This window comes from Dendrobates tinctorius, unplaced genomic scaffold (assembly GCF_039654945.1).
Source record: "Dendrobates tinctorius isolate UK_male_01 unplaced genomic scaffold, ASM3965494v1 ptg000016l, whole genome shotgun sequence".
NCBI classification, from domain to species: Eukaryota; Metazoa; Chordata; class Amphibia; order Anura; family Dendrobatidae; genus Dendrobates; species Dendrobates tinctorius.
The window spans coordinates 90,665,265-90,692,645 of NW_027361684.1; the positions used below are offsets into that span (position 1 = coordinate 90,665,265).

At 44.8% G+C, this 27,381-nt stretch overlaps 1 protein-coding gene across 1 annotated transcript in view; it reads left to right on the forward strand.

The window, feature by feature from the left end:
* The first annotated feature begins 1,484 nt into the window (after window positions 1-1,484).
* The window catches only part of LOC141080663 (amine oxidase [flavin-containing]-like), a 144,699-nt gene continuing 118,802 nt past the window's right edge, over window positions 1,485-27,381 (forward strand). Inside the window, exon 1 of the mRNA XM_073566053.1 lies at window positions 1,485-1,638. Coding sequence (XP_073422154.1) covers window positions 1,593-1,638 — 46 coding nt within the window. The 5' untranslated portion in view covers window positions 1,485-1,592. The remainder of the gene's footprint in view (window positions 1,639-27,381) is intronic.

Genomic DNA, 27,381 nt, shown 5'->3' on the forward strand with positions numbered 1-27,381 from the left:
GGGCCCCATTTGATGCTCCATATATAATGGGCCCCATATAATGCTCCATATATAATGTGCCTGATATGATGCTTCAGTATATGATGGGCCCCATTTAATGCTTCAAACATAAAAAAATGAAATACTCACCTCTCCTTGCTGGCCGCTGCTCTGCTCCTCTGCATCGTTGTTTTCCAGCTCTCTGTACTGTGACTGTTCAGAGCAGAGGGCGCACAGAAGTGACATCATTGCACCCTCTGACCTGAAACGTCACAGTCAGAAGATGTGGAAGACTCCACAGCGCAGGAACTGGGAGAGGCAAGCATGGGGGGCCTACTCACTGGCGCTTGGCTACCATAGCGCGCCAATGTCCACGACAGGTAGTGGGCCCCTCACCTGCTAAGGGCCCTGGCACTTGCCTGGGTGCTGACTTCAGCTGTGTCCAGCACCGTTCTTTGCTGCTACTTAGTGACATCACAGCAATGGCAACAAGCTGGCTCATTCTATGCGCTATGTGAGGGTCGGAAGTCTCATACAATGTAAGTCTATGGAATCTTGTTCTGATGCTCCATAGACTTACATTATAAAAGTCACTTCTGGGTCACACAGAAAGCAGTTTGACTTTGCCAGTCTGCAGAGCAGTGAAGTCACTGAGAAGATTAGAAAAACAGCACTGGACACCGGAGAAAGCAGCGGTAGGAGAGTATATTAATAGACTAAATGACATGCATACATACACACATTTAATGAATAAAAAAGTATTATGGGAGTGCTTTATTAATTCGACACAAAGGATCAGGAGTGAATTTTTTTTTTAGGCAGATGGGTTCTTGCATTCTGGTTGTATATATGCCCCTTCCTTTTATCCTCTTTCATACGTCAGTCAATCTTAATAGATGTTGGTTTTTTTGTTTTGTTAATCATACTGACTATTTAACTATGTCATATTTTAATGCTCATATTCCATAAAGCAGAATTTGTCTTTGAAGATTTCATTTAGGGCAATTACATACAAAAGAGCCACCAGAGTGGCATGTGATAGTTGATACATACTAATTTGCTTCTAAGGGCACATAGATTTTTGAACAAAGCATGTTAATCCTAAGATAAATTCTACATATACATTACATCCACTTATATGTCTAGTGTAAGAATTTGCTGTCATTAATCTATATCTAATAGGATTTCTTAAATCCTATTTGATATACAACTTTTAGTTTATAGTGTCTTTAATTGCATAATCAGTTGAAGAGAAACATAATCAATGTGGGAAAGCTGTGAATGTCAATCATTAACCGTTGATTCACAATAGGGTTCAATCTTACATAATTTGACGATTTGAAGCACGCTAAGCATTTACATGGGATTTCAAGTGTTGCACCAGAGCAGATAACATACTCTATGAACTGTGTATATGGGCAAGCTTCCAAATCCGAGCTTCCTTCTTACGCCCACTCCTTTAGCAACCAATCCCAAAGCACTGTGCTCCTAAGCTGTAAGTAACGGGCTGTAAAAGAGCAATAACAGGGCCATCACTCCCTTCTGACAGCCTCAGCGTGGAGAAGTCACCAGTGCATTCTAACCAAGGCTCCTGGAGAGAGAAAAGCAGAGACATGAAGGACACATGCGATGTGATTGTCATTGGAGGAGGCATTTCAGGTCTGTTGCATTACAATTTTACTAAATTAATACTTGTAGCGTCTAAGGATTTTATAATGAATACATAATTGAGTATATATACATAGCCCTCCACTATGAAAAACTTCTTCCCTCAAATCCCCTGTCACAGACTTTTCATGCAAACAGTCCTCCGAATTTGCACTGATGGGTGGCAAAACCCCTACACAGCTGTCGGCAGATGGAGATCCTGGTTTGGTTTTATATCCTAGGTGTTGTGGCAAGGCTCTTTAAAGGGTGGTTATTGACTTAGCGGATTGCTAAACTAGAAACCATGTTCCTTTCCTCTGTGAAGAAGTAACCTACAGAAAATTTTTCTGAGTGTATAAAGGCAAAGCTTTGCAATTAACTATGACTTTATGGTGAAATCTTTAATTAAGATTACATTTCAGGAAGGGCGGTGCATCTGCTTGGGATGGAGGTGGGTAGGGTCGCCAACCGTCCAGAAATTCAAGGATGGTCTGTAAAAATAGGGCCTTTTTTGCCCTGTCTTAAAAAAATTGAAGGTGTATGTGATTTTTTTTTTGTAAGCTGTGGAAACTTATTCAAATTATTTTAACTGTAATTTTCATCATTGCACAGTTTAAAATGAATGCAAGTAATATCAGAATTATGGTCTGGAGACATATATCGCTTATAATGATTTCTTAGGACATTTTCATGTTGCATTTTTTCCTACATTCAGTGGCCTCATCGGTTCTCCATCGCAAAATGAGGTTCAGGTGTATGCGCCAACGTGTCCATTGACTACCAAGTGCTCTGTCATGCGTCATTTCCAGCTGTATACACCTATTGGAGGTGGACAGCAAGTTGGGGCCACTGAACATAGGAAAAACGCAATGTGAAAAGGATCTTATGGTTTTCCAGTGTGTCCACAAAAAATGTTGCCTGTCCATAATTTTTTGTAAAGAAAGAAATAATCTTAATTTAGCAACCATGGCTGCGGGGAAAATTATAGTTAGGACTTATCTGAATTCAGGCTCACTTTTTATCAATTTCTCTGCAATGTATAAGGGCAAGTCTATACTTATACATGTATCAGAGCCAACTATGTCATTTAAAGAGCAACCATTATTTAATTTGTATTATATAAATCTATAATCCATGTGAAAATAATAACATTTTTAATAAGGTATAGGTTTCAGTCTTTTTTGCTTCAAATTTGACTCCATTAAAGGATGTTTTTTGGTCATACCCAAACGAAGCAGCCCAATTAATTTAGGAGTAACTGACATTTTGATTTTCATAACTTAAGTCAATTGTACACGAAAAAAAACCTTCTAATATGACTTATCAAAGAAATCTGTTTCTTTGGCCACCAGGACTGATGTTTCATTCTCAAAAATTTAAATTCTAGAGTCAAATCTTTATTGATGACAGATATTTCTATTACTGTGATAGAAGATGTCAGTTGGTGCTCATAAAGTCCTACGTAGAGGGGAGGGGGAGGGAGGAGCTAGAAGCAGAACTCCTCCCTCTGCTCTCCCTCCTGTCTACATAGAATCTTATCAACCTATAAATAAACTATATAGCCAAAAAGTAATATTTAAATCTTTATTGAAAAAGTTTTTTAAAATATGTGCAAAATGAAATAAGGTGAGGTGAGCAAGCAAAGGTGACAAAGCAGCATGGAGGAGATGCATTGGTGTATACAGGGCTATATGGCAGGCTAACATATAAGGTACTGGGCTCCAAAAATGGATGCACTTAAATACACACAGCTTGACATGCACAAACCAAAGAATAACAAAATGAAAGTGCAAATTAATTGAACAAAACATACCATATTTTTCGCTTTATAAGACGCTCCGGATTAGGAGACGCACCACAAATTTTGAGGAGAAAAATAAGAAAAAAATATTTTTTAATAAAATGGTGGTGCCTCTTATAATCTTTGCATCTTATTGCTTACCGGGGTAGGTGGCTGCGGTATAGCGGGGTCCCAGGCTCGCTGCTGGAGGAGGCAGGCGTGGAGTGATGCTGCAGGCAGCATTCAGGAATGAGGGGGGGCTCTGATATGTGCCGTTGCTGCTGCTGCAGGGTCTTGTGCTGCTGCCGGGTTTCTCCACTTGTCCGGCGCTTGCTGGACGGTGCTGCGGGTGTCTCCGGTGCCCAGCGGTGTGGCGTTGTGTGCCCGTCGATGCCCGGGGCTCTGCCGACATTGTGCAACAGGCCAGAGCCCCGGCATTTCCTCGGTTCCCGTGTGCCGGTAAAAAAATGGCCGCCGGCGCGTGCGGTGCTGCGGGTGTCTCCGGTGCCGCGTTGTGTGCCCGTCGATACCCGGGGCTCTGCCGACATTGTGCGATAGGCCAGAGCCCCAGCATTTCCTCAGTTCCCTGTGTGCCGGTAAAAAAATGGCCGCCGGCGCGTGCACAGATGGGATCTCGGGACCCAGCTCTCGAGAGATGAGATTTCAGATCTCATCTCTCGAGAACTGGATCCCGAGATCCCATCTGCGCACGCGCCGGCGGCCATTTTTTTTACCAGCACACAGGGAACTGAGGAAATGCCGGGGCTCTGGCCTGTCGCACAATGTCAGCAAAGCCCCGGGCATCGACGGGCACACAACGCGGCACCGGAGACACCCGCAGCACCGGCCAGCAACCGCTGGACGCCCCCGATCACAGCCTAGGTAAGGCATGTCTGCTTTGTAAGACGCATCCCCGTTTTCCCCCCAAATTTGGGGGAAAAAAAGTGCGTCTTACAAAGCGGAAAATACGGTAAGTAAGATCAGTGAATACCTGTAGTCATCTCCTCCTGCTGTGTTGGCACCAGATCTCAACACGTGTTTCGGTACATAGCCTTCATCAGGGTGTGTGGTGTCAGACCAGCAGAAGGCACTTTATATACAGCCCTTAGACCAATAACAAAGAGCCACGTGTCAAGGGTATACTCCATATCATGTATGGTGCATGCGACTCATCAACCCACACACCAAGTCAGACTGTAACCATGTCATCTAAGGGAGACGGGTCGGGTGATGTGAGTATGAACGCGATCACATGCGGAAGCACGTGATCGCAATCCAGTCACATGACGCGGCTCGAGCTCGGATATTGATGCAGTAAGCAGAATGACCTGCACAAGGAGACCACGCATGCGCGCAGACCGAAAAGAGGAAAATAGGACCTGTGAAAAGAAAAAAAAGCATCCCTCTGCTGGTTATCAAATAGAAACACAGGCTCAGTTAGTTTACGACTAGAAGGGGCACACATAAACATTTATATATAAGTAAATGTCCCAATAATAAATATGAAAATATATCTGACAGTCCATAAAGATATAAAATGACGAGTGCAAAATGTGTAAGCAATGCATTTGAATAATAATACAATAATAAATGTGCTACTATATGCGCTACTAATGACTAGTGTAAATAATTGCATAATATAAAGTGCATCAGTGCATAATTGATTGTACTGTAAGTGCATGTAATATAAGTGCATAATTGCATGTAATGTAATATTAAGTGCATCAGTGCAAAAAATACGTAAATTTAAGCACATAAATACTAATATACATAGAAGGACACTAAGAAAAGGAATGAAATAAAAACTAAATACATATGGGACAAAATTCAACACAAGTCATGATGGGATGGAGTCCATACGTCAGAGCTAATTTCCAGTTCCTGCCAGAGAAGATAATGTTCAGTAAATTAATTTCCATGGAAACGTCACTCAGAAAACAGCAACTTATACATACGTAAGTATGGTTTCAACGAATGATATGCTGAACTAAATAGAGGAAAGAAAAAACATATGAATTAAAAATAAATAGGAACACATAAAAAGTGCCTAATAAAGAAGATCTAAAAAATTGTTTAATTAAAAACAAAAATGCATAAATATGTGTATATATGTCAGGAACACCGCACTGCACTTGCTCACTGAGCCAGTGCGTGTGTCCTGAGTAAAACAAACTGTGCCCAAAGATACCTGTGGAGCGGGGCAGGAGCAGTGAAGATGCGTGCTTCAGACAAACAGGACCTAAAGCATGTCACTGCTGGGAGCGTGGCCTAAGCTCCGGAGAGCTAGGAGCTGGGGAAAACTCCTAGAAGGGTAACTGCGGGACAAAGTTACCAAGGGGCATAGACAGGGACATAAACCAGATTAGGCCGGGGGCAAAGCACGAGATAGCATGACAGTACCAAAGGATTAGACAGAACGGATAGTCAGGATGTAGCCAAGGGGGCATACACAGAGACGGCAGTGCAGTGCAAGAGAAGCAGGCAGAGGGTAGTCAGGACGTAGCCAGAGGTCATACACAGAGAGGGCAGCACAGTAGAGAAGGGGCAGGCAAAACTCGTAACAGGGACACAGTCAAGACAGAACCAGACAGACATAAGGTAGCACAGGCGCAAAGCACAACAGGGTCAAACACACTCGGCCAAGGGTCAGAGTATAAGCGACAGGGAATGGCCCCACAATGAGGCTATAAGAAGCCACCCAGAATCCCAGAGAGAGGCCTTCCAGGTTAACCCTAAAACCACCTAATCCCAGACTCAGCAGACCATGAGAATATATGAACTATGAGGTCAGGGGAAATAAAGGATCTAGTACACTATGACAGTAATTTTACTTATAGTCGGCAGGTGACATTGATGGGATCGGCTGGCCATCTAATGTGTACTGGAACCTTTTATACTCTCTCCCTTCATCATTGCTTGGACAGTCTGAATTCAATCACCTGTTGATTTTGCTCTCCGCGGAGATTAGCCATTGCAAAAGTGCCTGAAATTGGCTTTCTCATCTTTCGTCAATGAGACCACATGAACTCTTGGCTCGGGGATCTGTGTGTATCTATAAGTCAGGAGAGATAGCCCTCAAGAGAATTTCTTGCTTGTCATCATAGGGCATTTCTGCATCGTTATGGAGAAAAAACTTTATGTATTATACTTTTTTATGTACTTTATATTATACAATCTAGCAAAAGGAGTTAAAAATTTGCTTTTCAGGCAAAATAATTAAACACACAAAGATAATCCTGTCATTCTTCTTCTGTATCAAGATCTCTATGTGCTTATTGGTAAGTGTCTCGCTGCTCAAATACCTAAGTTTGCCAATGGTAAAGATTTATCTTTTTTCTACATCACAGCCCAGTGGCAGACATAGAAAGAAGAGGGCTCCTGTGCAACAACATATGGCCCATTTACATACCAGTAATGTATCTGTGACAGAAGCTGCTTGCCTCTTTGGAGGTGGAATGGGCCCCCTTACATCTTGGGCCCCTGTGCGGTTGCACAGGTTGCACCAATGGTATGTCACAGGGGATGGGCTCAGTGAAAGCAGCGTTGCTTTATACAGAAAGATGCCTCTGGGACAGTTCTAGTTCTCAGGCAGGAAACGTTCTCGTCACTAAGGCTGGTGCTGACTTCATCCTGGAGTCGGCTCAATACAATATCCGGGCCGTCTTAATTCTTTACATCTTCAACTTTTAGAAGTGCTATAACTTATAAATTCTTCCATGGACACAGCCATATGAATTGACAAGTTGTTTTGTGGGGGATGAGATGTAGTGATGACATAATTCATTTTACCATCTATTCCATTATTTCTAAACACAGTTTTTCGGTGATTCCTTTGTATCTCCGTTCATACTGCACACACACACACAAATTATACACCATTTGAAAGGTAATCCCCCTTCAGCAAGAAGATAGCCAAACAAACCACACATCCACGATTTTATCGCAAAATACAGTTTAAACATTAATTTTCATAGACCTGCAGTAAGGAAAAATGACCTGCAGGTGGCACCACAGTACCCCAAAGCACACTACCAACACATTTGTAAACATTCACTGCTTTTTCACTGATTACATTGCCCTACACACACACACACGATACACCATTTGAACGGTTAACTTGCACCCTTCAGCAAGAAAACAGCCAAAATAAAAACAAAACAACACATTCACGATTTTATCACTAAATACAGTTTAAACATTAATTTTCATAAACCTGCAGAAAGACACAATGACCTGCAGGTGGCACCTCAAGCGGAAAACATTTTTTGGCCTCTACTTATCAAAACAATTTATTGTATTACCAATCTACATATATAAATACCTGTCTGTGTTCATCAGCTGATGAAATTCATTTACATTTGACAGCTTGCTTTTTCTGAAATTGTCTGTGCCCCTGACGACCAATGTGCGAAAATTTTGCATGGGTCAAGCTAGTATAATGTACTGAAAAATAGTAATTTTCCAATAGGGGTGAAGTGGAGAAAAAATACAATTCCTCCATGAAACCAGTATAATTTTTTAGTTTTATTTTGCTGGGTTTAAGTACATTTAGATCTTTACAAAAAATTGCCTATAGAGCAGTGCACCTGCGCAGGAGCCAAGACGGGAAGCAAAGAAGAGGGTGTCACTGTTAGAAGATGGGAGGTGCTGGACCGGACCATGACACCCATCGGACCAAAACCGGACCCAGACCGCACCTGGGTGATTATAATCTAACTCATTTTTCTTCTCTTTCAGGTTACATCGGGGGCTTATCAACAACATTACAGAATGCTGTAGCTAAGCCCCTGATGGCAGTGCCGGCAGCTGATAGTCTAAGGCTGTGTGCACACGCTGCGGATAATGTGCGGATTCATCCGCGCGGATTTTGTAAAATCCGCAGGTGAAACCGCAGGTCAAAAGACCTGCGGTTTTACCTGCGGATTGCTCTGCGGTTTTGCCCTGCGGTTTTTCATCTCCTCAATGGAGGAGATGGCAAACCGCAGGGGAATCCGCAGAAAGAATTGACATGTCAATTCTTTCTGCGGATTGAAAACCGCAGATAATCCGCGTGGAAAAATCCACACCGTCTGCACTGCGGTTTTTGATTCCCATAGGGAATCATGGTACTGTACACCGCAGCAAAAACTGCTGCGGGTCCGCAGCGGCCAAAACCGCTGCGGAACCGCAGCAAAATCCGCAGCGTGTGCACACAGCCTAAATATTGGGTGACAGATTCCCTTTAATGATCATAGGAAAACCAAAATGGCTGCAACAAGAGCTTTCAGTAAATTCCTGGTTAATTTGGTAACCCATTGACACTGTGTGATTTGATTGTAGGAGGGTGGGTGACGGGCGACACAACTGCTAATCTGAGCAGTCTCGAAAGGGATAAATTAAAGCAACATACAGTATATATAAAGTTAACTAACCCAGTTATAGATATAAATATCTGAAGAGTATGGTAGTTTTTAATTCTTTCATATCCAAAGCACTCAATTTAGTAGGAATCTTTCCCCCAGAAACAAACTGTTTAAGTGCCTAAAGCCCCCGTTACACACTGCGATATTGCTAGCAATATCGCTGTAAAGTCACCGATTTTGTGACGTTGCAGCGATATTGCTAGCGATATCGCTGCATGTGATACTTACCTCCGACCGGCTCCCCTGCTGGTTATCGCTGGTCGCGCGAGAAGCTGCTGGACCATTCCTCGTCGGTCACTTCCTGCGGCGCTTCCTGCTGTGACGATGAGCGACGCGTGGAGCCGGGCGGGAGGACGCAGGATCGCCGCGTCTGACAGGTAAGTAGCGATCCCCGTCCCCAGCGATGTCGCTAGTGAGATCTGCCTGTGTGGCAGCTCACTAGCGACCACCTAGCGATGCACCAGTGATCCTGACCGCGTCATATCGCTGGTCGGGATCGCTGGTGAGTTGCTAGGTGTAACGGTACCCTAAGTTTCAGATTGCCAGCAGCAGCAAAGTGATTAAGTAGCATTAATCAGCACCAGCTCAGTTCACTGCTGCTAGAGTCGTATGCTTAAAGTATAACACACTATATGAGGTAGGCTCAGCTCCTGAGCGTGCACCACACACCCAACCCAAATGTGTGATGTAGGGATGAGCGACTTTGCCTTTTTTCAGGTCGAGTCGGGTTTCATGAAACTGGACTTTCTCAAAAGTCGGGTCGAACGCAATCGGCCGATTATCGTGAAAAGTCGAAGGCCGACTGAAACACGAAACCCAATGCAAGTCAATGGGGAACCAAAGTCGGCAGTGAGTGGAGGACAGGAAACACACCTACAGTGCCCATTTTAATGCCAAAACCATCAATTCTTATTACTTAAGCTTGTCAACCTTAATTTACTCTATAAAAATAGTTAGGCATTGAAAACTGGGGGTTATTTGGCTAAAGTAGTGGGGGGGTAGGGCTGGCTCCAGATTTTCGTGGGCCCTGGGCCAAAGAGTGTCACTGGGCTCCTTTAACACATGCCACAATTCATGATCCTCTGATACGGCAGAGAAATAGCGGTATAGTTCAATGAAAAATACTTCACTTCTTACATCTCATGACTGATAGCCATTTTAAATTCTCCAATAGCTCCAAAAACGGACAGTATATTACTCCATACAGTTTTATGGCCACCGCATAGTGCGCTATACAGAGTAATGAGGCCCATATATTTCTCCATACAGAATCATTGGTCCCATATAATGTTCCATACAGTATATGATGAGCTCCACATAATGCTACAGTATATGTTGGTCCCCATGGATGAAGCTCCACTGTCTTATGGGCCCAAATAATGCTCCATATATAATGGGCCCCATTTCAAATGCTCCAGTGTATAATGGGCCCTGTAAATGCTGCTCCAGTGTCTGATGTCCACCTTTGGAATGCTCCAGTGTATGGTGGGCCTCATATATCATTCTCCAGAGTATAGTGCTCCCCAAAAATTGCTGTCCCAACATTGAAAGCAATTAAATAAGTCTCCTCGCTAGGGAATCCCTGTACTAGTGTGGACTCCTCATCGTCCCCATCTTCCATCTCACTGCACTTGGACTGTTTAGACAGAGGGCGTACAGACGTGATGTCATCGCGCTCTCTGACCAGAATGTCACTGTTAGGAAACGTGGAAGACGTCACGGCGGTGGAGCAGGGAGAGGTAAGTATTTCAACTTTGCAAGTTCTGTGATCCTGAGCAAGCAGGGAGGGCCCATTCGTTGGCGACGGTACTGGCACAGAGCCCCTCATAGTACGGCGGTGTGTCTGATGGCGGGTGCAGTGGCCTCCCACCGGCAGAGACACTTTTGCTTACTATGAGGGGCCCTGTGCCAGTGTCGTCGCCCATGAGTATGCCCCCCCACCTGCTCAAGGAACCTCCACTTTCATCTGCACCTTCCTCTTTGTCACTGTGTAAGGTGGTATAGTATGCGGGAAGGGAAACCTGAGTTTCATCAGGGTCAGATTCTGGCTGTGTAGAGTGCGAGGGGAATGTAGTGGTCTGGGTCAATATACCAGCAGAATCATCTAGCAGTGGCTGGGCATCAGTGCACTTGTGGCGCCCCCAGGAGTTCGGTCGCCACAGTGGCATTACCTTCCTCCTAGGAAGTGTGATGTCATGCTTGGGAGCAACGAAGGATCTCTCTAGCAGTTAAACCAACACACAACACAGTTCCCACTCCAGGCCAGCAGGGAGACATCTAAACCTGACTGCTGAGGAGCTGCTCTCTGTGGTTGGGAGGAGGTAAGTTAGGGCAGTCTGTGAAGGGAAGGTGAATTGTGTGGACATGAGAAGGGGAGCTGGAGGATGAGCAGAGTTAAGGCTCACTCCTAGCTGGAGCGCATGGTCCTGATTCCGGTCTCCGAGTTTGTAGGAACACTGATGGTCCTGCAGCAGAAACCGGAGGAAGTAGCAGCTGTAAATGCTCTGCTCCCAACTAAGGCTCGGAGGCCCCAGCAGTGACGTGTGTGAGCCAGAAGGAAAAGGCTATGGCTGCCTGCCATACGAAAAAGTTCCAAAAGAGAGTCAACAGGGGGAACTTCATTGAACTCAGTACTGCGAGTACCTCAGATAAGCGCTAGAACAGAGGCCACACTAACACTATCTGCAGAGAGAGAATTCCAAATTTGCTTCCAGGCTGACCATCTCCTTCTCCATCTGTACTCTGGGTCCTGGACGGCACGTACCAAGTAGAGGTAAAGGAACTGCACGACTGTGTCTGTCATCTTTCTCCTGCGCCTGGCACACGGCTCTGCTAGATCCTGCACTGCACACCATCTACCAACTCTTTCATCTGCCCTGCGACTACTGCCCTACCTGTGCAGGGCTTCTACATCTTAGCTGCACCACAACATCTGTCCCAGAGAAGCAACACTGCAGCGCGGGTCAATCTGATCAGAAACCACAGGTGGCATCATGTATCATTCACCTACAAACGTAATTCACCCCTTTGCATGGACGCCCAGGGCCACGGAACGGGTCATCACCACCAACGTGACACATCCCTCTGAGACACCGGCACGGTACCGATTAACCCCACTGCCCTGGCTGGCCACCCACACTCCATCAAACTCATATATAAATCCCTAAAACAATACTTTATTATTTAAAAACCACAGATGTGGTACACACCGGAAAAATGTGACAGTAATAGAGAAAATGAAAAATAGGTGTTCAAAATTAAACCCACACTAGGGTAACCCCTACGAGTCCCTATTAGGTAACTATGCTGTACCCTGCCTGGCTGCGGAGGTTGGCACCCTAAGGGGGGAACGTTGTGGCGCCCCCGCTCACGATGGCTATCCCTGGGGGCCCTGATAAACCCTACAGCCACTGGTGGTCCCTTCTACCCAATGTAAGGGAACCCCTCGTTCTAGACAGAGATCAGACCTGCTCTATAGAGGACCCTGTGTCCCAAAAAGAGAGGTTAAAAACAAATTAGAACACACATGGCATGGAGTGGCATATTGAAGTCCCACAAAAAGATACAAACAAACTTCAAGGCAGCCCAGTGGGGTATCTCAGTTCAGATCATGCCTAATTCTTATATACAAAATAAAATATGAAAATATATGGGAAACGCAGAGCTGCAACAACCAATCACGTGTCCTCTCACACAATGTAGCGATGTGGGTATATACGCCTGGTCTGTGGAACGTTTGCTGCACATATGGGGTTAAAGTGCAGAGATGATAATATGCCTTGGGCACAGTGATCGGTGATTGCTGAGAGACTCTCCGTCTAAAGATATGGGATTGGTGAGTCAGCAGTGACGCTGCATGCAGGCTAGGTGCAGAAACCAATCTAAGCCAGGATGACAGGGGAGCTATGGGGAACCCTGTGTGAGAGGACACGTGATTGGTTAGTATGACGGTGCATCAGAGATCTGGTAACCGATTGGGGCAGCAGAAAATGGGTGGTGTTGCAAGAGGCAATGGGATTGCAGTGGGCGGAGCTTAGGCTCTGCGCGGCAGATTATAAGAGTGGAGAACTATGGAATATCGGTAAGCTATTTGCACCTATATTGGACACGAAATATCGCAGCATCGGGCCTCCTGATGAGCCCTGGAAGGCGAAACGCGTTGAGGCATTCATAAATTGATGGCAGGTGGCGAAAAACGCAGATAAGTACCGCTGTTGCAGCTCTGCGTTTCCCATATATTTTCATTAGTGGGAGACTATTGATGGCATCTTTCAGCTATTTCTACATCGATTTTTGTAAAAGATGCCTCTCCTTATTTTGTATATAAGAATTAGGCATGATCTGAACTGAGATACCCCACTGGGCTGCCTTGAAGTTTGTTTGTATCTTTTTGTGGGACTTCAATATGCCACTCCATGCCATGTGTGTTCTAATTTGTTTTTAACCTCTCTTTTTGGGACACAGGGTCCTCTATAGAGCAGGTCTGATCTCTGTCTAGAACGAGGGGTTCCCTTACATTGGGTAGAAGGGACCACCAGTGGCTGTAGGGTTTATCAGGGCCCCCAGGGATAGCCATCGTGAGCGGGGGCGCCACAACGTTCCCCCCTTAGGGTGCCAACCTCCGCAGCCAGGCAGGGTACAGCATAGTTACCTAATAGGGACTCGTAGGGGTTACCCTAGTGTGGGTTTAATTTTGAACACCTATTTTTCATTTTCTCTATTACTGTCACATTTTTCCGGTGTGTACCACATCTGTGGTTTTTAAATAATAAAGTATTGTTTTAGGGATTTATATATGAGTTTGATTTGAGAACCCTTAAGGATTATAATTTTCATATTGTTCCACCCACACTCCATGTCAGATTCATCTTGGACTGGGGAATTCACGATTTGACTTGATAACCCAGGCATGGTATGTGAAAAGAGCTACATGGACTAATGTGAAGTGTGGCCTGCTGCATCATTCACTTTTAGTGAGGGTGAAGGTCACAAGGAAAGGGGTTCTTCCTGACCAGGAGCCAGCACTTGACGACTCAGTGCTTGCATTTTTTGAAACTTCAGAAGAGGAGGGCATATTTGCTGGAGTCTGTTTCAGTAATGTAAGCCAAAACCAGTTCCTGATGCTCCGGCTTTAAAAGTGGTTAACCTACTCCCAGAAAAAGTAGCTTTCCAGGCGGTCCGGAGCCAGACCATGACGCAGGCTCAACACCTCCTGCCTTTGCTGCTATTGTGCTTTTGCCACTACCAGAAGATGCACCAGCTGGCCCCCCCACACCCACGTCATCTTCCACCATACTTCAAAATTTTGGACAAAATGTACCCAAAATAACATCAGATATATGGTACTGTATCAGAAGCGTACAGCTCTATACAGTCAAAGGATAATTGTCAATCTCCCTATATATTCCATCAGTCACACAGACAATCACAGGCTCAATATGGATTAGACAAGAATATACAAAGTAGAAAAAGTGTACAGTATCATCAGATAGCAGGTATATATAGTATAGTTTAAACATTCTAAATCTCCGTAGATATTTCAGGAAGCAGACACAGATGCACTCAGGCTCAGTATGGATTACAACACAACATTAAAAGTCGTAAAACGGTAATGGATCTGAAGAGTATAGCTGTACACAGTGTAGGGGTCATTGTTGTCAATCTCAGTAATTATTTCCACAGTCAGAAAATAACTCTCACTTGGTCAGTTTGGATTAGACCAGAATATAAAAAGCAGGAAATGGGTAATGTATCACAAGCGTAGAGCTGTATACACTAGTGTTGGGGTAATTTTTAAATGTACATCTAAATTGCAGGACTAACCCACAGGCTGTCACACGCTCAGGATGGATGACACCACAATATAACAAGAAGATCCGCAAGAAATAATCACACGTGTGGGACAATGTTCCAGGTGTCATTGATACACTTAGAGTGGTGGGTGGAGGAGGACTTCCTGGCAGAAAGGGTACAGTATCACCAGATACCAGGTATATATAGCATATTTTAAACATTAAAAATGTACGTCAATATATCAGGCGTAGTGTTGAGCCTCCCCGCTAGTGTTCAAGTTCGTTTTGGTTCGTCGAACAGGAGGCAAGTTCGTCGAATGTTCGTCGAACACCGTCGAACACCATTGAAAACAATGGCAGGCAAACACAAACACATACTAACACATAGAAAACAATTACAAAGCACCTTAAAAGGTGTCCCAAAGCAGACAAAATGCTCAGAATACAAAAATAACATATGGAAAAGGGCAACTACATATAGAAAAGAGGTGGAGGAGTAAAAGGAGGAGGAGGAGACACAGATATAGGCATGTCATGCCCTTATGAAGTCAAGAAAGGCTGGAATAAAAATGTAAAATACAAAAAAAAAAAAAAAATCTGAAATTAAAGAGGATCATATACCGTCGGACTTCCCACCATAAATTATGCCAACTGCCGATAGGGCAGCGTTATTCCCACGAACCTCCGAACAGCGTCCATGAAGGCAAAGTATTTGGTTTCTGGGGGCAGTATGGTTGCAAAGCTGAACCTTAAAGGAATGTCCAGAAGGGCACCACCAGGAGTGGAGCCTGCGGCTGAGGCTAGTTTCAGACTAGCGTTTCTTCCACGCAGCGCACGGCGCCGCTAAGCCCCTCCCCCTGCCGGTCCCCCGCCCGCCCCATCCGGTCATCGCCGCCTACTATCGCACACGACTGCATGCGATCTGCGCACCCTATCTTTAGCATAGGGTGCGCAGACCGTGCGCTAGTAGGATTTTAGCGTGCGCTGCGCACTTTTGAAAGTGCGCCGAGCGTGCCAAAATGCAACATGGTGCGTTCGGCGCGCACCTTCAAAAGTGCGCAGCACACGCTAAAATCCTACTAGCGCACGGCCTGCGCATGGTCTGCGCACCCTATGCCAAAGATATGGTGCGCAGAGCGCATGCAGCCGTGTGCGATAGTAGGCGACGATGATCGGATGGGGTGGGCAGGGAGCCAGCAGGGGGCGAGGCTTAGCGGCGCCAAGCGCTGCATGGAAGAAACCAGCCATAATTCGACTCCACCCGGGAAACCTCAACCATGCCAGCTACAGAAAAGATGGACAGATAGCAAGCTTTGTCAAATCAGTGGGTGGTGGTGGATGTCCGTTTTTAGTTGTGCTAGCGATTTGTCAGCTTAATTCCGTTAACGAATGAGACTCTGGCATACCCCTGCGGTACGCGTCAAGCTTATTAGAGGGACACACGAGGCACTGGCACGCGAGATCGAGCAATAACAGGTCTTAGTGATCGAACCCAAAGAGTGGTTGTAAATGGCTGCACATCCTGTTGGAATAATGTCTCAAGTGGGGTACCACAGGGCTCTGTCCTGGGCCCTGTATTGGTCAACATCTTTATCAACGATTTAGATGAAGGAATTGAGAGTAAACTGATTAAATTTGCTGATGACACAAAGCTAGGAGGGATAGCTAATACTAGAGAAGAGAGAGAAGATTCAAAAATATATAAATAAACTGGAGCAGAGGGCAGCAACTAACAGAATGGTTTTTAACAGGGAAAAATGCAAAGTACTACATCTGAAAAAAGCATATACAGAATGGGAGGAATAGGGCTAAGCAACAGCACATGTGAAAAAGACTTGGGTATACTAATAGATCGCAGACTGAATATGAGTCAACAGTGTGATGCAGCAGCAAAAAAGGCAAATGCAATTTTAGGATGTATTAACAGAAGCATACAGTCTAGATCACGTGAAGTCATTATTGCCCTCTACTCTTTGGTCAGACCTCATCTGGAATACTGTGTCCAGTTTTGGGCGCCACATTTTAAAAAAGACATCAACAAACTGGAGCAAGTTCAGAAAAGAGCGACCAGAATGGTGACCGGTCTGCAAACCCTGTCTTATGAGGAAAGGTTTCAGGATTTGGGAATGTTTAGCCTGCAAAAGAGAAGACTGAGAGGAGACTTAATACCTGTCTACAAATATCTCAAGGGCTGTCACATTGTAGAAGGATCATCTTTATTCTCATTTGCACAAGGAAAGACTAGAAGCAATGGGATGAAACTGAAAGGGAGGAGACACAGATTAGATATCAGAAAAAACTTTTTGACAGAGTGATCAATGAGTGTAACAGGCTGCCACGAGAGGTGGTGAGTTCTCCTTCAATAGAAGTCTTCAAACAGAGGCTGGACAGACATCTGTCTGGGATGATTTAGCGAATCCTGCTTTAAGCAGGGGGTTGGACCAGATGGCCCAGGAGGTCCCTTCCAACTCTACGATTCTATGACCTTCTAGGTCTGTCATGCCCTTACATGTCCGGGGCTGCATGCACGCTACACTGAAAGGACCAGCGTGTGTCACTTACAGGTGCAGATAACCCGCTGAACACCGTAAGTGATGGGGATCTGGGATTCCAAATCTTCCCCGCGAACGAGGATTTCCCAGTAAGTGCAGGACAACCGGAATTCCGGAATTAGGCCTAATCGGCATTCCAGAAAGAATGTAAAAATTAAGTGTCCAAACCATAGGTGCTGTAGCTTGCTTAACAGCTGGGCTCCTATGCTGAGTAGCACGCAATTCTTACATAAACAGGCGGCATAGCTTGGTTCACGGGTGGGCAACTCTACTGAACAGCAGACAGTGCTTACATAAACAGGCGGCATAGCTAGGTTCACAGGTGGGCTCCTCTGCTGAGCAGTAGACACCGGTACTAGTCTCAAAGTATTCACTGGGCTAAATGGAGTTAAAAATGGTTCTTACATAAACAGGCGGCACAGTTTGGTTCACGGGTGGGCTCCTCTGATGAGTTGCAGACACAGGTACTAGGCCCAAAGTATTAACTGTGCTAAATGCAGTAAAAAACTGGTTCTTTCATAAACAGGCGGCATAGCTAGGTTCACTGGTGGGCTCCTCTGCTAAGTAGCAGACAGTGCTACAAGGCCCTAAAGGATTTTCTGGACAAGATGCGGTAAAAAATTATTTGAAACACACACGGTGTAGCTCCTTGACAGGTGCACTACACCGCTTGCTACTACACACCGCTACTATGCCATGAAACAGTCTATTAACATTGAAAACCATTATTGATGTGAAAATGAAGTTGCGCTTTTGGTGAACGAACCGTTCTCGAATGGAACCTCGAACAGCCGAATTTTAAGCAAACTGTTCGAGTTCGACGAACGGCTCGAACACCGCCCAAAACAGCTTGAATTTTAACTTGGCGAACAGGTCGACTTGAACTCCGCTCATCTCTAATCAGGAGGCAGAGTCAGACGTTCTCAGGCCCAGTATGGATTCCACAAGATTGTAGAAAGTTGAGAAAGGGTACAGTATCACCGGATAACAGGTATATATATATAGCATAGTTTACACATTAAAAATCTATGCCTATATATCAGGAGGCAGACTCAGATGGTCTCAGGCCCAGTATGGATTCGACGTGATTGTAGAAAGTTGAGAAAGGGTACAGTATCACTGGATAGCAGGTATACATATCATAATTTAAACATTAAAAATCTGCGTGTATATTTCCGGAGTCTGACAAAGCCACTCACAGCCTCAGTATGGATTAGACAAGAATCTAAAAAGTAGAAAAAGGGTTATGTATTCAAAGCGTACACCAGTATACACTGTTGGGGTATTTTTCAATCTTCATATATTAATTCAGTCTCAGTAAGACAGTCCAGACTCTCCGCAAGAGGAAACGAGATGGATACAAGTACAGACGGAAAGTCGAGTGATTGCAGAAATTTTGGAATTACTAATCACGGGAAAACTCCCAGGAGAATTCTCAGAGGCGATGCTGACCCTCAATTACTTTGTCTGTGGAGACAGCGAAAACAGGGCCCCTCATAGTACGCCAGTGTGGACACTTGATTGTACTATGAGGGACCCTGTGCCAGTGCTGTTCCCCAAAAGTGGGCCCACCCACCTGTCCAGGGCAACGGCACTCGCACGGGTGCGTGCGCCAGGTGGTGACCCTGGCCTTGTGGGGGGAGGCAGCCCAGTTAGAGACGTGGAAAAAATGGCATATGTTGATGTTGGACATTCAGCAACTGCAAATGGAGTAATTGGAGAAGTCCGCGGAAGAGGAGGAAAAAAGCAAGTCATTTTTCTGGCAACCTACGTGTCAGCAGGGGAGGGTGGGACAAAATCCTTTGAAACCCATGCATGGTTCATTTTAATGAAGGTTAGATAATCAACATTTTGGGTTTACTTGCCCAATAGTCAAAGGGGAATGACCAGTGAGGGAGAACATCGATATGGGAGGAGAAGTAGTTTGATACCACAGTTGACAACTGCTGTCTCCTGTCACTTTCAATCGATTCAGTATTACCAGTCGTGTGAGCGGTACTTGAAAAATCAGTCCACAGCAGGGGTCATGAAACCCCTGTGTCCAACGCCACTTCGGCTTTGTGCACCACGAACACCTCTTCCATGTTGCCCCCTACGGCTCGTGGGAGAACCATCACCGCCACTGTGTACCGGGAATGCCTCAAACAAACGGTTTACCAGAGTTGCTTGTTTGTTAGCCAATATTAGCTCTAGGTTCTCCTGTGGCATGATGTTTTGGAATTTGCCTTTATAGTGTGGATCCAGGATGTTGGCCAACCAGTAGTCCTCATCGTTCATCATTTTGGCAATGCGGGGGTCCCTTTTTAGGATCTGCAAGGCATAATCAGACATGTGGGCCAATGTTCCAGGTGTCAATGATGCACTGCGAGTGCTGGGTGGAGGAGCACTTTCTGGCAAATCAACATCCCTCCAGTCACGCACAAACCCTGTACCTGACCTTGCCACACCAACATTTTTTTCTTGCCCCCTGAGAAGCATCCTCCCCCCCTAAATAATCATCCCCAACATCCTCCTCCTCCTCTTCTTCCTTTTCTTCCCCCACCTCGTCCACGGGACTTCCCTGAGCAGATAATGGCTGACTGTCATCAAGGCTTCCCTCCTTCTCTTCCTCCTCAGCTGCAGACGCCTGCTCCTTAATGTGCGTCAAAGTTTGCATGAGCAAACGCATAAGTGGAATGTTCATGCTTATGATGGCGTCATCTGCGCTTACCAGCCGTGTGCATTCCTCAAAACACTGAAGGACTTTACAGAGGTCTTTCAGCTTCGACACCACTGCACACCAGACAACGCCATGTCTGCCCGCAAACCGCCTGACCGTGTATCCTCCCACAAATGAATTACAGCCTGCCTCTGTTCGCACAGCATCTGAACCATGTACAGAGTGGAGTTCCACCTTGTTGCAACGTCGATAATTAGGCGGTGCTTGGGAAGGTGGAGCAATCGCTGCAGCTTCTGCATACGACTGGAGTGTATGGGCAACCGGCGGATGTGTGAGCACAGTCTTCGCACCTTATGGAGCAGGGCTGTTAACTCCGGATAATTATTGAGGAAGCACTGCACCACCAGGTTCAAGGTGTGAGCTAGGCAAGGTATGTGTCTGAGTTTTGAAAGGGCTATGGCTGCCACAAAATTCCGTCTGTTATCAATAACTACTTTGCCTGCCTCAAGATGTAGACTGCCCAGCCATGACTCAGTTTGTCGCTGCAAGTAGTCGGCCAGTACCTCCGTGGTGTGTCTGTTGTCGCCCAAACACATCATCTTCAACACAGCCTGCTGACGCTTACCACTAACTGTTCGATAGTGGGGCACCTCGTGTGCAACACTGGCAGCTGCGGATGGAGTGCTCATGTGACTGTGCTCTGTAGACAAGCTTTCGCTTCTGGAGGAGGAGGAGGGTCAAACGCCTACAGCCAACTGTTTCCTATACCATGGGCTAGGCAGCACTGTCCCACCACCGCTGTCCCCTGTGGACCCTGCATCCACCACATTAACCCAGTGCGCAGTGATGGACACGTAACAGCTCTGGCCATGCCTACAGGACCATGCATCTGTTGTGAGGTGCATCTTTCCACTCACTGATTGCTTGAGTGCATGGACAATGCGGTCTTTCACATGCACGTGGAGGGCTGGGATGGCTTTTTGTGAAAAGAAGTGCCGACTGGGTAGGTCATAGCGGGGTACTGCGTAGGCCATGAGCTCGCGGAAAGCTTTGCTTTCAACCAACCGGTAGGGCATCATCTCTAATGAGATTATTTTGGCAATATGGGCTTCAAAGCCAGTGTACGCGGATGAGAGGATGAGTACTTTCTTGTCCCACTCAGAGTCTCTGGTAGGGTGAGCTGGACTTGAGAGCTGCATATGGTGGAACTAGCGGTGGACATGGCGGACTGAGAGAGGGTTGGTGATGGTGACGGTGTTGGTGGTGTTGCTGATGGCCTAGATTCAGTCTTTCGTAGCAATAACATTGTGATTCCATGACTGATTTGCCCTTGTGACGACACCTCGACATTTGCTGCTGGTGGTGTGCTAACCGGTGGGCTTACAGTGGGGGAAGCGATGTAGCGTTGCTGACTACCTTCATTCGGAGCAGGTGCACATGTGGTACGTGAGGTTTGGTAGTCCGTCCACGCTTGCAAGTGCATGGTGGTTAAATGTCTAAGCATGCGACTGGTATTCAAATTTCTCAGATTTTTCCCTCGGCTAAAGGTCTTTGCACACTTCTTACAGATAACTTTTGCCTGATCATTAGGATTTTGTTCAAAAAAGTGCCACACTGCACTTTTCCTACTATGGAAGACATTTTGAGGCCTTGCACGCTGTGCTAATTTGACCGTCTGGCCAAGCTGTCCTGCAACTCTTTTGGTTTTTGTAACCCGTTTTTGGACTGCTACGGTCCTGCCAGATAACAGCTGTTGCGATGTCGTTGCCTGCTGCGGATCCTCCTCCTCCTCTTCTGAGCTATTGGCAGCGGCCCTCTCTTCCCCCAATGGATGCCAATCTGGGTCAACAACTGGGTCATCCATCACCTCCTCTTCAATTTCATGTGCACCTTCCTCTGTGTCACCGTGTAAGGTGGTATAGTATGCGGGAAGGGGCACCTGAGTTTCATCAGGGTCTGATTCTGGCTCAGTACACTGCGAGGACAATGTAGTGCTCTGAGCGAATGTACCAGCAGAAAAATCTAGCAGTGGCTGTGCATCAGTGCACTCCATGTCAGATTCATCTTGGACTGGGGAATTCACGATTTGACTTGATAACCCAGGCATGATATGTGAAAAGAGCTCCATGGAGTAATCTGTAGTGTGGCCTGCCGCATCCTTCACTTTTGGTAGGGGTGAAGGACACAAGGAAAGGTGTTGTTCCTGACCAGGAGCCTCCACTGACGACGCAGTGCTTTTATTTTTTGAAACTTCAGAAGTGGAGGCGAGAGAGCTGGAGGCTGTGTCAGCAATGTAAGCCAAAACTTGTTCCTGAAGCTCCGGCTTTAAAAGCGGTTTACCTACTCCCAGAAAATGGAGCCTTCAAGGCCTTGTGGAGCCAGACGATGACGCAAGGCTCAACACCTCCTGCCTTAGGTGCTATTGTGCTTTTGCCACTACCAACAGATGCACCACCAACACCACCACCATCAGGACCAGCTGGCAACCCCTGTCCACTTCCACGGCCTCTTCCACCATACTTCCTCATTTTTGGGAAAATGTACCCAAAATACCACCAGCTATATCGTACTGTAAAACAAGGTAGAAGGTGTGTATAGTATTGGTGAGAATTTGAATCTCACTAGAGATTTGAGGACGCTGAACTATTGTCTCAGGCCCAGTAGAGATTACACCTCAATGTAACAGGCTGAAATTGGATGGTGTATGACAAGGTGGAGGGTGTATGTATTATTGGTGAGAATTTGAATCTCACTAGAGATTTGAGGACACTGAACTATTGTCTCAGGCCCAGTAGAGATTACACCTCAATGTAACAGGCTGAAATTGGATGTATGACAAGGTGGAGGGTGTGTGTAGTATTGGTGAGAATTTGGATCTCACTAGAGATTTTAGGAGGCTGACAATGATGCTCTCAGTCAAAGTATGGACGCAGGCAGCCTAATAAGCAGGACTGCTGCACACAAAAGGGTGGAAAAATGAACGCTTGGTAACTGTGCAGAAAAGAGGAAGAAAAGTATTTTTGCTTTTAAAAAAGCAGTTTGCACAGCAGTGTACAAACAGCAATGCAGCTATCAGGGAGCCATATAGGGCAGCCTAATAACCAACAGAGCCGATGCACAAAAATAGAGCTTCCCCTGTCACTGCACACAAAGTGTTGTGTTGTACAGTGGAAATCGCTACCAGCAGAAGCAGTTTTTCTGGTTCTTCTTCCCTGCCTAACGCTCTCCCTTATTCTGAATCAGCAGCAGCAACCTCTCCCTAATGCTAAGATCGGCAGAAGTAAGATGGCGGTCGGTGAGCACGCCTTTTTATAGCCCCTGTGACGCCACACAAAGCCAGCCAATCACTTGCATGCCCTTTTCCAAGATGGTGGTGATCGATGCCTATGTCATCGTGTTGCCCACAATGTGCGTCCTCCATCATTGGCTGAAAAAGGGCGCTGGAGGCATCATTTGAAACTCGACTTTGGCGCTCGGGTCGCCAACCTCATGGCCGACCTCACGCTATGGTCGGGTTTCGCTTCATGAAACCCGACTTCAGCAAAAGTCGACGACTTTTGAATTTGACCTCTCAACTCTAGTGTGATGTACATGAATAGTAAGCAATTGGTACACAACATATATTATGATCTTCATTCTCTATGCTTTATAAGGTTTTCTTTTTTAAGTCACTCAACTTTTCACCAGGTAAAACAAGTCAATTTTAGCTCTTATTTTATTTTCACTACTCTCCTTAATTTTTATCTGTCATAAAGTTCCAGAGATATGGCCTTTTTGATCAAAATTAGCACTACACAAAAAGGGCCATATCTCTGGAATGGTATGAAGGATAAAAACAAATGCAGAGGGGAGAAGAAGGAACAAAATAAGAGCAAAAAAAATGGAAGAAACATTTTCAAAAGTCCTCAGTTCACGCAGTATTGAGTGTGAGCACCTCGTGCAGAAATACATGCTTACATAACTTGGCATGTTATCAATGAAGTTATTAATGATTGTTTAAGGAATGTTCTGCCCACAGAATGCACTTTGGTACGCGAATCAGCAAGATCAGCAAGTTACATGACTTCTATCAGAGTGTGATTGCTATTTTAGGTGTAAAGTGATATGTGCCTAGGAGTGTGATGGATGTGTAGCCCAGTGCATGGAGGGTTTCTCTGGTCTGGGTTGTGAATTTGGTTAGGGGTCTTTTATTTCATGATTAACAGCACCTGCTGAGGATCTGATGTTCTATGCTGTCCATATCATATGGCTTTTAACCTATTTGTCTTTTAGTTAAAATTCAATAAAATGTAAGTTTTAATCTACTTTACGTGCAGATGCTGGACTTTTTCCAAATATCTGTAGCTAGTTTCCCATGAACTGGACTGGAGCTGTTTGTGCATCGGCACCTAGAACTAAGGAGCAGAATTTCCCCTGGATTATCAGTGAACTGATGTCAAATCTTCCCCCTTTTTCTTGTCTTTTATGTAAGCCTCAAACTTTAAAATCAAAGCTAATATTTTCGATCTCCCAGGTTGACCTTTCATGACATAGTGCCCATAATACTCTGGCTTTTCAGCTCAGCTTCCTTGCTTAGTTTTCTAGATGATTGCTGTAAAAAAAATGAACTTCTGTTATGTCTGCTCCAATAATCAAGAAAAGAGAATACAATAAAAAAATCAAAAAAACTAAGTAAAAAAAAATCCCAGAAACTAATAACTGCGTAAAAACAGCAGTAATTGTAGCTTTTAAAGCTAATAAAGGTAATACATTCCCTACACTTGTATTGTTGCTACTATCTGTCACATAGATACAGGCCAGATCAAGGTGTGAGTTTTCCAGCTACATTCTGAAAATATATTAGGCTATGTGCACACGGTGCGTATTCTGCTTTGGAATTTTCTGTGCAGAATTTACTAAATCCGCAGGTCAAATGACCTGCATTTTTCCTGCGGATTTAATGCATTCTTTGTGCGGTTTTACTGCATGTTTTGTGCGGTTTTCCACCTGCGGATTTCTAGAATGGAGCAGGTGGAAAACTGCAGCAAAACCGCACAAAAGAAGTGACATGCTGCATTTTTCGAAAAAAAACAGCATGTGCACAGCGGATTTTGTTTTACATAGCCTATAATGCTACTGTACATCACATGCAGTTCTGCTGAGAATCCGCAGGGTCAAATCCGCTGCGGAACCACAGCAGAATCCGCACTGTGTGCGCATAGCCTTAGGGTATGTGCACACGTATGCAGAAAATTCCTGACTGAAAACCGGACTCCTTTCCAGAAAATGCGTGTTTTTTCCACGTGTTTTCCGCTCTTTTTTTGCGTGATTCTTGCTCGATGTTTGTGCGTTTTTTTATGAGTTTTTTTCTGGAGCGTCCCCAGTCTCATAGAAAATAGTTAGAAATGCGGATTTTTCTGCAAAATTAATGAGCATGCTGCGTTTTTTACCGTGATTCGTTTTTTTCACAGAAAAAAAAAACGCATCAATATGCACAAAAAGTGCAGAATTCATTAAAATGAATGGGATGCTTCTTGTAAGCGTTTTTTAAGTGTTTTTGCCAGTAAAAACGCTTAAAAAACGCAAAAAAAAAGCTTACGTGTGCACATACTCTTAAACTTGTTCATTACTTTAGTTTCACAGAAAAAGAATGGGATAAACATTTTCCAGGGCTGCTGAATGCCACAGATAAAATAGATCTCTAACAGGCTTTTACAAGTTAAACATAAACTACGGTAAATTCTTGGCAACATTTCATTGCTGCATGATTTTGCATGCTCTAAATGTTAGGTGAAAGTTTTTATGCATTTTTTATCCCTTTTTCGGATATAATCTAAGACTACAGTACAATACTATGCAGAACTTTGGATTTAAAATACAGTTCTTGTTAAAAAGAAAAAAATATACAGTGGGGAAAAAAAGTATTTAGTCAGTCAGCAATAGTGCAAGTTCCACCACTTAAAAAGATGAGAGGCGTCTGTAATTTACATCATAGGTAGACCTCAACTATGGGAGACAAACTGAGAAAAAAAAATCCAGAAAATCACATTGTCTGTTTTTTTTTCATTTTATTTGCATATTATGGTGGAAAATAAGTATTTGGTCAGAAACAAGCAATCAAGATTTCTGGCTCTCACAGACCTGTAACTTCTTCTTTAAGAGTCTCCTCTTTCCTCCACTCATTACCTGTAGTAATGGCACCTGTTTAAACTTGTTATCAGTATAAAAAGACACCTGTGCACACCCTCAAACAGTCTGACTCCAAACTCCACTATGGTGAAGACCAAAGAGCTGTCAAAGGACACCAGAAACAAAATTGTAGCCCTGCACCAGGCTGGGAAGACTGAATCTGCAATAGCCAACCAGCTTGGAGTGAAGAAATCAACTGTGGGAGCAATAATTAGAAAATGGAAGACATACAAGACCACTGATAATCTCCCTCGATCTGGTGCTCCACGCAAAATCCCACCCCGTGGGGTCAGAATGATCACAAGAACGGTGAGCAAAAATCCCAGAACCACGCGGGGGGACCTAGTGAATGAACTGCAGAGAGCTGGGACCAATGTAACAAGGCCTACCATAAGTAACACACTACGCCACCATGGACTCAGATCCTGCAGTGCCAGACGTGTCCCACTGCTTAAGCCTGTACATGTCCGGGCCCGTCTGAAGTTTGCTAGAGAGCATTTGGATGATCCAGAGGAGTTTTGGGAGAATGTCCTATGGTCTGATGAAACCAAACTGGAACTGTTTGGTAGAAACACAACTTGTCGTGTTTGGAGGAAAAAGAATACTGAGTTGCATCCATCAAACACCATACCTACTGTAAAGCATGGTGGTGGAAACATCATGCTTTGGGGCTGTTTCTCTGCAAAGGGGCCAGGACGACTGATCCGGGTACATGAAAGAATGAATGGGGCCATGTATCGTGAGATTTTGAGTGCAAACCTCCTTCCATCAGCAAGGGCATTGAAGATGAAACGTTGGGGGGCTTTCAACATGACAATGATCCAAAGCACACCGCCAGGGCAATGAAGGAGTGGCTTCGTAAGAAGCATTTCAAGGTCCTGGAGTGGCCTAGCCAGTCTCCAGATCTCAACCCTATAGAAAACCTTTGGAGGGAGTTGAAAGTCCGTGTTGCCAAGCGAAAAGCCAAAAACATCACTGCTCTAGAGGAGATCTGCATGGAGGAATGGGCCAACATACCAACAACAGTGTGTGGCAACCTTGTGAAGACTTACAGAAAACGTTTGACCTCTGTCATTGCCAACAAAGGATATATCACAAAGTATTGAGATGAAATTTTGTTTATGACCAAATACTTATTTTCCACCATAATATGCAAATAAAATGAAAAAAAAAACAGACAATGTGATTTTCTGGATTTTTTTTTCTCAGTTTGTCTCCCATAGTTGAGGTCTACCTATGATGTAAATTACAGACGCCTCTCATCTTTTTAAGTGGTGGAACTTGCACTATTGCTGACTGACTAAATACTTTTTTTCCCCACTGTATATAAAAACTTACTGTAAACGTAACCAACTATCAATTAGTGAATTTTCAAATTTGTAAGTCAGTAATTATACTTCGG